Genomic DNA, 12789 nt, shown 5'->3' on the forward strand with positions numbered 1-12789 from the left:
TAGAGGGGCATGATAGACATGGTGAGTCTACAGTTTAGTGTTTTTCTATTCATTCTCTATTTTGCCTCTGGTAGACCTAGTGGGTAGGTTGTGGTTGTTGCCGATCATACCCACTGGGATCTACTGTCTAATAGTTCTTTTGCCCTCTTATGTTTTACGTTTTAGCACCTTCTAAGCCAGTGTTGGATCGAGGTAAAAGGATACGCCATAGTTAGCATCTCCTACCATATTCAAGTGTGATAGAGGAGACCACCAGCTAGTTAGTTTTAAATAATATACTATACATCCAGACTGGCAAGATTAGGGCCTTTTATTTGTAGCTATGTTTTGGGAGTTGACTATTGATTACTTGTACAGTGATAGTTAGTAGATTCAGTTTCTATCTTGCTCTGATACATGAATATTTAGTTGTGAACTCCTAGGAATTGATTGTATGCTAGTAGCAGACTCCTAGGATTGCTTCTAGTTTTGTGGGACGCTTCGTATGTACAAGAAATTTTTATATATACGACGGTCTGTTAACATATCGGGAGGCTTCCGCTGTGAATTCAAGACGTGACACGAACCTTCTAAATTACTACAATCAATCCCACAATTCAAATTAATCGACTAAATATTGATGTAGCATTAATATGAAAAAGATATAGCAACGTGGTGAGTGATAAAGCGACAACAATTAATATGCCACATCACTTCCACCTTAGTGACACGTCAACATTTAGTCAACTAAATTTGATTATGAGATTAGATTGCAACTATTTACAAAGTTTGAACCGAAAATTCCAATAAGCTAAAAGTTAAGTGTCATGTACCTCATAGTTTGAGGACCAAGAGTGTAATTTAGCCTATTGACTTTACATGAAAAACAAAGAAAAGATGAGTAACACTTGGTAAAATCTATCTATCTATACGAGTATATAATTCATGAGTCTGTCGGTGCCACGTGTCATTCTCTCGGCTTCTTTCACTCCTGACTCTTCCTCTCCCTCTCAACACCACTCCTTCCTATTTCGTTAATTAATCTTCTCTCCCTCTCACATCTCCACAGAAGGTCACCCGTCTTTTTAAGAACAGGCATCTCTCTTTTTCCCTCTCCTCTGACCTCTCTACAACCTCCCTAACCCCACCCCTACTTCCCCTCCCTTAAAATCTAATTATTACCATCCTCCTCCCGGACCCAATTATTACTTAGACACTCAATACTTCTCCCACCCTCTCACGCCTCCCACTCCGGCAGTTCACGGGGGCCTTTCAAATCGTCTCCAAGCTTAATGGTTATTTGATTCATGAAATCAAGGTCCAAATGACACACAGAGAAGGGTCACCGGAGGTGGCGGTGGTGGTGACGGAGGTGTAGAAGGCGGCGACGGGGAGGAGGAAAAAGAGGAGCATCGGAAGTTGGGGATGGATCTGACTCGTAAGGATTGTATCGTCAAGCGCAGGCTGCTCTACTCAGCTGCAACCCTCATCCTCTGTGTCACTGTGTGTTAATGCTGTGTTCTCCTTTTGTTTATTTTTATTTTTTAATTTTTTATTTAGTAGAGAGAGCAGAGGGATCATTTAGAGGCGATGGAAGGTGCGGATAGCACACGCGAGCGCGACAAGATTAAGACTTCGTTCGTTTGAGATTGCGAAAAGATTACGTTACGTGCGGTGAGAAAGTACGTCAGAAAAAATACCATATTTATTTCCGTACGTAATATTACGTTGTTCCGCATATCGCGATGAGTCGGTTACGATATATTTTCTACGATCTCACCGGAAAATGCAAAAACATATTCCTATATGCTTTTTCCTCAACTCCATTTTATCTAATAGCGTTAGATAGAGAGTTCACCCATGCATTGCAAAGAAGAATTTGGGGTATGAGGTGGAATATTCAAGATATTTCTTTTTCAAAAAAAAGATTATAAAATTTTTATAAAATACGTTGGCAATTATTTTTTCTAAAAAAAGTTATTGTGCCTAATTTGGATTTAATAATTCAGACAAGTTTTGTACATTTTAATTATTTTTTCCCAATGTCTTTTTCTTACCAAACAAATAATCTGCCCATAGGAGTCTTTGAAAAATAACAAAAGTCAAGATATCGAAATTTGAATTCAAAATCTAAAATTATAAGCTGAAATTTGAATTTAAATTTAAGTTTGCATTTTGGATTTAATTTCGATATTTATTTTCAGTTTGAACTGTGAATTTGAATTATAATTCCAAATGTCCACTTTGAATTGTGATTTAAACTCAAACTGAAATTTAAATTTAAATTTCAATTCAAATTTTGAATTCACATTCGAATTCAAAATTTACAATCAAATAGTAAATCAAATTTTGATTCAAATCATGAATTCAAATTTTAAGTTGAAACTTGGAATTAGAATTTACTATCAGTTGTAAGTTACAAAACTAGCACTTTAAATTTAAATTACAAATTTAATTGTGTGTCTTTAGTTCTAATTATAAATTTAACTCAGATTTAGTTTATATTTGAAATTTAAAATTAAATTTTGAATTTCAAATGTAGATTTAAATTTAAATTATGAGCAATCAAATATCAAGCAATCGAAATAACAAAACTTCTTTGTAATTTCGATTGTTTGTTAGTGGAAGTGGACAACAATAATATTCAATCACATGTCCAAAATTAGAACAAAAGCAGTTGATCTATAGAGTTGTATCAAGATCATTATTTGAAATTAAGAAAGTAAAAAAGTGCTGGCATTGGAGATTTTAATAGTGTCTACCAGCTGCGAAGCGCAGGCTCTTAACTAGTACTATCCAAACCGGAGCCAACAATTATAATAATCAAAACAAGAGGCTTAATTGTTTGTACCGTAAGCGCTCAACATGAAAACCTACGGCAATTCTGAATTCCAACAGTATAGGTGTGGTTATTATCAAATATAATTTGTAAAATATGAAATATCGATCATATAGATGATTTATTCGGAACTTTTGTCTACTTACGCATCTAGAATGCAACATTAACCATGTGTAGGACAATTCATGAAGTGTGCCTTTCGGTTATTTTGTTGCTATAGTAGCAGGCGTTTTAGAAAAGTAAATGTTTCCATGGACAAGTGTAAGTTAAAATTAAGTATATCCATAAAATAAACAGAAATAAAAAAAAAAAGAAAATCAAATAATCTAATTAGTGACAAACATCATATAACCTTGTAAAATAGTTATTTCGACCAAATATATGCCCGGAGAAGAGCCTTAAAGTGAACATCCGACTTATGGCATCGGATTGAAAAGCTGTTATGTTTGAGAAAGCGAAAAAGCTAAGAATTGTGTTATTTATTCGAATATTCGCTACTGAAAATAAAAATAAAGCTCGTTCGCAAATATGATACCTTGAAAATAGTTGATCCTTTTCCTCGCTTAAACCACCAGCATCATTTCCACTGGATCAGGATTGCTTTGTTTAGGTCAATGGGCAATTCTATGCAATGTTATCTCAAAATTCGGCTTGTTTATTTCTGTGGGCACAGATAGATTGACCTGCAGGTGCACATACGAAACATGAAAAAAATGAACAGTAAAAGCGTAAAGAATATGAAAGAAATAAAAGGGTATGGCATAAAAAATTCGAGAAAAAGGAAAACAATAAAAAATTTGGCAGACCTACGTAAGTTTACTACAAAATCTGTAGCATAATAAAGTTCATGCCAAAGTTTCAAGTAATCCAATCCAAGAAACATATAGTGATAAAACAATAATAAAGAATGAAATTAAACCACAACGTTTATTAACGAAATTTGATTGCAAAGTGCATCATCCTATGTTGTCGAGTCACTTATATCTATAAAACAATGAGTAGCACTAAGGAGGCTTGCTCACGTACCGATTTGATGGCACTTAGTCTTCTGGCAGCTGCAACCTATGCAGGATTATCAAAGGACTGCATCTGCACAAGCAACCAAATATCCACAGGTCTTTAGAACAAAGAAGAAAATCTGAAGATTTTAGGTTGAAAATATCTAAAACTGAGTAGATGGATTGTAACTTTAGTAAATCTACACTTCATAACAAAGAAGTTTGGTTCAGTTAGGTACAGCACCAGTAGCAGATTTGTATGAAAACCAATGAACAATAGAACTCATGTAATGGAAAGATTTTAGATCTTGTTCATGTACAATATATTATGATACGGAGGGAAAAAACAAAATTGACATCAACAAAGTATCTTGCCGCACAGAAATGCTAAACAGGGGGGGGGGGAAGAAACAGGTTGCTTGTTCCTGCTATTGCAGTTGTAGATCAACTTAAATGCTCTTATCATGAAAATCTTTACAAATTAATCCACAGCGGACCTATGTTCCCCACTTTGTTGATGATATAATATTATGGTGACAAAAGGACAGTATGAAGATCATAATTAAACAAGGATTTCATTGCCCTGGGACGGGGTTATGCCGAGAACTTGCTGGTACGGTACATTATACTGCATGATGTACCATACTGGTTCGTGCCGGTCACAAAAATACGTGTGCCGAGACATTATGGTATTAAATATTTATTTTCTTTGGTACTCTAATTGCCTATTATATATTTCTATCAAATCTTTTGCCTTTTATTGAGATAACTACTTCTAATTTCACATAAAAGAGAGTTTGAGTGGTGCTATCGGCACAGGAGTCATATCATGCCGATATCTTGTCAGCACCGTACGGCATGGTGGGCACGTCCACGTCGCTTGCCGATGGGCACTTAAATCCTTGTACATATATTTTTAAACATGTCAAGAAGGAACTTCAAGCAAGAATATATTTTCAGCCATAGATACACAATCATACTAGATCTAGTTAATCCATAACAAGTGAGAAAACAATTCAAGAAACAACATTAGATTTCTCGATGAAACTTTCAACGACATGACTAACAGGTTTCTATTAATCTTATCATACATATACATATATACAGTACTTACCTGTCCATATAAAACAGCATAGGAAGAAATTAACCTTTTGCATGTAATGCACAAGCCAATTATTATAAGTATATGCAGCTATATGAAAATATGTTTGCTAGCAAATTGAAAGAGATTCTGTAGAAGTCGACCTTGTATATACTGAGTGACTCGAACTAACATCTAATTTAGCAAAATAAGGAACAATTCAAAAATAAATTACGATTTGAATGTCTAAGTTACATGTAAGATTATTAGCGAAATTCAAGAAATGGTGTACTTCTGTTTCATTATGGGTTACATTGAAGAGAAAACTAATCAGTAAGCACAGCTTTTTTTCTTTTTTTTTTAAGCAGGTTAAACAAAATATATGACAACAAATGTGAAATAAAAGTTGAAGAAAGAAATTACCTAAGCATACTTACAGAGGCTAACATGGCCTTGCAGGAAATTCAGAAAATGAAAAGGTTTTTCTCCTATCTATCAGCCCTTCAAACATGGATCACATTTTCCTTTTTGAATAATTGTTGATCCTGCCATACATCTAAGCACATCAAGATAAGGTATTGCTTCAACTTATTTTCTATTTTGGGATACAACTGAGGCCGCATATCTTCAGCACACAAACTTTGGAATTACATGGCCGCAACTTCACACCCCGCCAGTGCTAAGTTGAGGTAGGCCTGCCATATTGAAACTCCCCTCCTCATCTCACATTCCGAACCAAAGCAAAGGCCAATCTAGAGTTTCATCGTGGTTCTAAATGCGCTCTATCAGACTTCCATGGACAGCCGGCATTCTTGCAAGTTATGCTTATCCAAACAGGCCTTGATGTCCTCAAATAGTTCAAACTTCTGTCAACGTCATAAATCTAAACACATGTTGCCTCTGAATTCGACCTTATTTATCAACACTGATTCTTCTTCGGCAATTCCTTATACTATTCAATCTTTTCATTGCACTTTCCAGTCCCTGATGGAAACTTGTGGGAACATTCTCTGAAGACATTAAACCTCTATTCTGTATATCTTGTAACAGTTTCTCTCCCTCCTCAACCCTGTTTTCCCTATAAAATGCTTCAATTAGCACAGTGTATGTCGTTATATTAGGCCAAAGCTCCCTTTGTATTATTTCTTCGTACAGCTTTAGCGCATCAGAAACACGACTAGTTTCGCATAGTCCGGTGATAAGAACATTATAAGTCACGATATCTACTTTCAATCCATACCGTTCCATCACATCCTTCAAGTACAAAGCATCATCAATTTTAGCTTCTTTACAAAGCCCATGCATGAGTGTGGTGAAAGTTGCCATAGTCGGCACCCTTCCTGCCCTAATTATGCTACTAAAAACCAATATAGCCTCCTCGATCTTCCCACATTTACAAAGCCCTCTAACCATCGAGCTCTCTGCAACTTCATGCGGCACAATCCCCAATGCCTCCATCTCATCTTTCAGTCTAAATGCTCCCCATACGTCGCCAACCCTAATTTTCCCATTAATTAATGTGATGTAATGATTGTGCCTTGGAGTAAACCCTTTCTCCATCATTTCATGCAAAACTTCATAGCTTTGTCGAAAACAATTTTTTCTATTTAACCCATTGATAAGCGCACTATAGGCGTCGCTGCTTGGTGACATTTGTAAATTTTTCATACAACTAACAAGCTTTAAAGCATTATCCATCTGGGTTTTCTCACTATACTCCACGATAAGCATATCAAAGGTCAAGTTATCAGGAATAATTCCATCGAGCATCATCTTCTCCAAAAACTTCACAGCAATATCTATCATATTAGACTTACAAAGCCCAAGGATTAGTGCTTGATAAGTTATTCTATCTGGGATAAACCCTCTCTGCACTATACTACTGTACAATCTGAATGATTTCAAGGCCTGTTGGTTTTTGATGTAACCACGAATAAGAATATTATAAGTGGCTACATTTGGAAATATACCTTTATTTTGCATCATACGAATCATCTTCTCCATTTCTTGTACCATACCTGCCTTCGAGTAGCCGTAGATTATTCCATTAAAAGTAATAGCGTCTGGATCGAGGCTTTTGTTGCTAATCATCTCTTCGAACAAGTATGACGCAGCCTTTATTTGGCGTTCTCTTATCAATCCATTTATTAAACAAGTATAAGCAACACGATTAGGAAACATACCCTTCTCCAACATCTTGTCAAAGAGCACAAGTGCAGGAACAATCTTCCCTTTTCTGCAAAAACCGCATAGAAGAATAGTATAACTGTAGATATCAGGTGCTAAATTATTCTCAATCATTTTATCCAGCAAGGACAAAGCACCATTCAAGTCCCCATATTTACAAACTGCCGCAAGTAGTGTATTATAAGTGCGAGTATCAATAGCAAAAGGGATATTTACAAGTTGGGTCAGAAACTTCTTTGCCTCAGTTAAGTTTCCTCCTTTGCATAATCCTTTAAGTAGATTTGCATATGTACAAATATCTGGAGAAAGACCCAATCTAACCATTTCATCATAAAAAGAAAAGCCTTTTAAGGCATCACCTTTACTACAATAACCATCTATCATACAGTTGAAGGTAGTGGAGTTTACGGCTAGTTTCATCCTAATCATGTGTTGTATGAAATGCTCAGCTTCTTTTAACATTCCCTTTCTATAAAGCGTAGAAAGTAAGGTATTACAGATAAATGGACTGACTAATTGACCAATTCGCTGCAACTCGACATAAAACTTCAATGCTTCGACAATATCTCCTTTCTTACAAAAATGGTAAATTAGTGTCGAATACACTATTTCATTAGGCAAAACTCCCGTTTTGTACATCATCGACAAAATCTCTTTGGTTTGGTCCGTCTTATCCACTTTGCACAAACCATTTATAAGTGCAGAATAAGTAATAACATCGGGACCGATGCCGGCCTCAATCATAGTGTAGAGAAATTTCACCGCTTTATGAATTTTTCTCTCTCTACAAAACCCGTCAATCAAAATTGTGTACATCACATGGTTGATATTAAAGCCCTTTGATCTCAACTGTTGCAGAAGTTGCATTGCAGAGTCCAATTTTGAAGCCTTGCAATAGCCGTTTAGTAGAGCACCGTAAGTGAACTCGTTAGTGGTTACGCCCCTAGTTTCCATCTCATCCAAAACTCCCAAAGCTTCACTAATTTTTCCACTTCGAGAATACCCGTCAATTAAAGTATTATAGGTGACTACACTTGGTCTTACACTGAACTTCAACATGCCATCGAAAATACGAGTAGCAATATCCATCTTGCCTTCTTTAGAAAACCCATTTATAAGAGTATTGTATGTGCTTTCGGTGGGGCATACCTTCCTCTCTCTCATCCTTTTTAGTAACAAATAAGCTCGAGCGCTTCTCTTCGTCTTACATAACTTGTCAATAATTACATTAAATGTATATACATCCGCCTCAACGCCTTTGCTCTCCATACTATCTAGTATCTTCGAAGCGTTTTTGAACCTCCCCTTCTTGCAATACCAAGATAGCATAGTATTATAAGTAACAACGTTGAAAGAAAAACCACTCTCTTCCATCTTCTTGAAGATATAACTAGCCTTTCCATATTTTCCCTGAGAACAAAGAGAATTCAAAATTATATTGAAAGTGCTCGCATTCGGATTAATCCTCCTTATGAGCATTTGTTCGAAAAACGGCCAAACGGAATCCAATTTACCCTCCTTCATAAGAGCTTTGAGGATGGAATTACAAGTGAAAATCGAAGCTTTGAATCCTCGAGCACTAATTAATTGGAACACCTCCACAGCAAATCCAATCATCCCTTCTTCCACATAAATTTTAATCCAAAAGTCAAAAACCGACTGATTTGAATTGCACTGGCGATAGTTCTCCATGAGAGAATGAAAGGTAGAGGTACATGAACGGCGCATACGAGAGAGATGTTTCAATATGGACTTTGCCGAATAGAACATGCGAGCCCGAATAAGCAAGTGAATGGTAATGCAATAAGTACAAGTAATTTGATCGAAACCGGGTTGACGTTTGATCTAATTGAGAATCCTCAATGCCATCCGACTGAGAACCTTTCTTAGTGCCGCCAAATTGCAGTTCATGCGATTCAGCGATTCCCGTCGACGAAATGTGAGTATATCGCTGATGCTGTTTTTGATCTCCTGGACTGTTCCGAAAAGCCACGAACTTGAGAAGAAATGGCAAATAAGCATTTGCAATAGCACATGAAATACTCATATTAATCAAATTAGTCATGAACAAGTACAAAGAAACATTGCTAATGTTACCAAAAAAAGAGAAGAAGAAAAAAGTCTCAAAAAATCATAGAAAGACTACAAGAAACCCAACTTTGCAAAATAGAAAATCAGAAAAACAACTGTAAATATGTGACAAACTAACTAGAAAAAAGAAATCAATCAGCATAGTCAATAAAAGCAACAAAACAGGAAACATGGATTTGTACGAACACATAAATTACTCATGCTAATCACTTAAGAACGACGAAAATTGGAAATATTAGGATTGAAATCCTCCAGAATGACAAGTATATATATATATGCCACAAATTGCAGTAAAGGTAAGAAATCAACAAGCATAGTAGATAAAAAGCATCAAAATTAGTGTCAAAATAAGAAATTTTATCAACTTTAGAGGGTAAATAAATTGCATCTCAAAGAAGAATAAAAGCAAACAGGTTTATGTGCAAAAGGAAAGGACTACTCAAATGCATTACTATAAATAAAAATTGATAATAGATTTCCACCTTGCAGTACAAAATCATAGTAACTAGATAAACAAAGTTATAATTTTGAAGGGTAAAATGTACAGATAGTCCCGTTATTATCCCAATATTGCATTCTCAATCTTTATATTTTTCACTTAAGTACTTTAGCCTTAAAAGAATTGGACGTAGTTAGAAATGCAACAGTTGGGGAGAATAATTATAGGGGAAATTGCATGTTTGGTCCTCAAACTATGAGACAAGTGACACTTTGGTCCTCAAACTATAATTTATCACAACTTTTGGCTCGAACTTTTAGAATTGTTGCAATCAAGTCCCACAACCTAATTTAGTTGAAAATATTGACGCATCGTTGATGTATTGTCACATCATCAATCACAATACTTCGACATCACATCTACATCAACAATTTATCAATATTTAGCAAACAAGATTAGATTGTGGGACTCGATTGCAACAATTTAAAAAGTTCGTGCCAGAAAGTACAACAAATTAAAGTTTGATGACCAATGTGTAACCGACTCATAGTATGAGGACCAAACATGCAATTTACCCATAATTATCTCTTAAACAAAAAATAATTTTTTTTTACCCTTATAGAGATGATATCACCATTCATATTGATCTTCAAATGCACCTCCCAATTATAAGCAAATATATATATATATATATATATATATATATATATATATATATATATATAGTCCGGCTACTGAGTATGATCGCCCTCGTACTCATAAGTTGTTTTTGATGATAGAGATTCCGAATTGACGATCCACACCGGTAAACGTTATCTAGAGCATTTAAAACTTCTAGAAATCAAATTTTATAATTTTTCAACATCATTTACCTTACGATCAAAAGGTCACAAAATTGACAATTTTTAACGACCGGTATGGGATATTTGCTAGTTTAACAGTGTAAAAAAATCGGAATTGGTTGAATTTTTGATAGAAAATTCTATTCACTACCTAGATAAAGATCAATAACTCCGATCTTAAATTGAAGGATCTGATCATCCATTTTTAGGACGTCGTTCGATTTCGACCGTTCATTTTATACCCACTTGATGGACTTTATTATGATTTCGAAAAATTACGAAATTTATTTTCTAGAAATTTCAAATACTCTAGATCATATTTAATGGAGTGGATCGTCGATTCAGAAGCTCCATCATCGAAAACAACTTATGAGTACGAAGGACCCTATACTCATAAGAGTATAGTAGCCCTACTTTATATATATATATATATATATTTGTGACATTTTCAAATCAATACTACAAAATAAACAAAATACAAATGTGGCTGCAGCATTTCCAAACTACATGCATCTCTAACTACATTATATTTATAACTAGTCCAATCAAACAAACAAGACTCCTATTTAGTCATAATTAAATAAGGTTAAAAAATAATTTTACAGCAAAAACAAAGAAACCTGTAATGGTACAACACTAAAATATCCAACGGAAAAAGTTCAGGGATCAAAATGCAATATTGGTATTTTCCTATACAGAAACTAGTGAATTACCCACACAATTTAACCTAATTTTTTAGCAATAAAGAAGAGAACACTCACCACGGAGCACAAAACCCAAGCATTACAATACGAAATTTGAATTCAAAATTCGATTTTTAAGCGAAAAAAAGGGAGCGAAAAAAGATTAAAAAAGGGGGGAGAAATTGGATTAAACCTGAGGCGGGGTTCTCGGCGTTTCCCCTCGTAGAGCTCGAGTTTCCTGGGAAGCGGGTGCGGGGAAACGAAGTGGAAGAGCACGGGGTTTTGAATTTGGGGCGGAGGGGAAACGCCCTCGTCGTCGCCATGAAAGCGGAGAGGGAGAAGATGAAGGCGAAGGGGAGAGAGAGATTAAATTTTGGGGCTGGGAGAGAAAATGCATGGGTACACCCTCGACTATTTCAATATTGCGAATCACTCTCTAACCTTTTTCTGGAAAAATATGTCAATGATTTAAACATCGGGTCCAACTGCTAGTTCGACCGGTCCAACCACGATCTAGTCTATAAAGTAGTTCGATTCAAATCTGTGAAGTGAACCATTCGAACCGGTTGTTCTACCATCGAACTAGTGAATCAATCCGGTTTTAATCAAACAGGTCAGATTTTTTTGATCAAATGATATCAAAAGCTAACGGCTAAAAATATACTAAGCTGATTTTATTTTCTATTAGCACATATTAGTCTTATAAAATACGAAACTTAAAAATTTATATTTACTTAGGCAGTTTGGTATTGAGGCCTATCTGACGTTATTAGATAAAATAGAGTTGTGATAAAAACATATAGGGATATGTTTCTTCGTTTTTCGGGGGGATCGCAGAAAATATATCGTAACCGACTCATCGCAATATACGGAACGCAATACTATGTACGAAAACATACAGGGTATTTTTTCATCGTATTTTCTCACCGCACATAATACAATCTCCTCGCAATTCCAAACGAAGCATTAGTTTAGTCTAGAAATCAGTATTTTATAATTAAGTATGATACTAAAATAATAATAAATCTACATTTTTATACAATAAAATTAAAAATAAGAATTAAATACTTATAATGTCATATTGACGGTTCAAATAATGGTTGACTCACTTGTTAAACCAGTGCCTCTGGACTTACTAATATTTTCGAGTCGCTATTCGGCCTGATATTTAGAACATTAAAATATACTTAGTAATATTTTCGAGTCGCTATTCCGCCTGATATTTAGAACATTAAACTATGTACATAAGCGCCCTCAACTCTTTTCCAAATGGCCCCAGAACTTTTAGGCCTTAGCAGCAGCAACATTGTTATTTTTTAAAAAAACTATTTTTTATATTTATTTTATATAATTTAATATATCAATAGTAGGACTTTTTTTATCATTGTCATGCATGATTAGCTTGCAATGAATCCTAACCTAACAATGAACGATAATTTTTTTTTAAAAAAAACTTAGAAGTAAAAAAAAAAATTTATTTTGTGTTGTCAAACCGCAAATCGGAGGGATAATCAGTACCTAATATTGAGGTGAGGGGCCCACTGAAATATTTGATAAAATAAAGATGGTGTAATTACTAAAATTAAGCTGACATGGTTTGTTTGCAAAAGTGTTAACAGTTTCGGAATCGTTGCATCTCTTTTATGTTAA

At 35.0% G+C, this 12789-nt stretch overlaps 1 protein-coding gene across 1 annotated transcript; it reads right to left on the bottom strand.

The window, feature by feature from the left end:
• LOC109718249 (pentatricopeptide repeat-containing protein At5g55840) lies at positions 3083-11524 on the bottom strand. Its single transcript, XM_020244370.1, has 4 exons — positions 11333-11524; positions 5321-9080; positions 3845-3907; positions 3083-3501 (listed from the first exon to the last, which is right to left on the bottom strand). Exon 2 carries the CDS (start codon positions 8852-8854, stop codon positions 5810-5812), a length of 3045 nt encoding a protein of 1014 aa, XP_020099959.1. The 5' UTR covers positions 8855-9080; positions 11333-11524; the 3' UTR covers positions 3083-3501; positions 3845-3907; positions 5321-5809.

This window comes from Ananas comosus, linkage group 12 (genome assembly GCF_001540865.1).
Source record: "Ananas comosus cultivar F153 linkage group 12, ASM154086v1, whole genome shotgun sequence".
NCBI lineage: Eukaryota > Viridiplantae > Streptophyta > Magnoliopsida > Poales > Bromeliaceae > Ananas > Ananas comosus.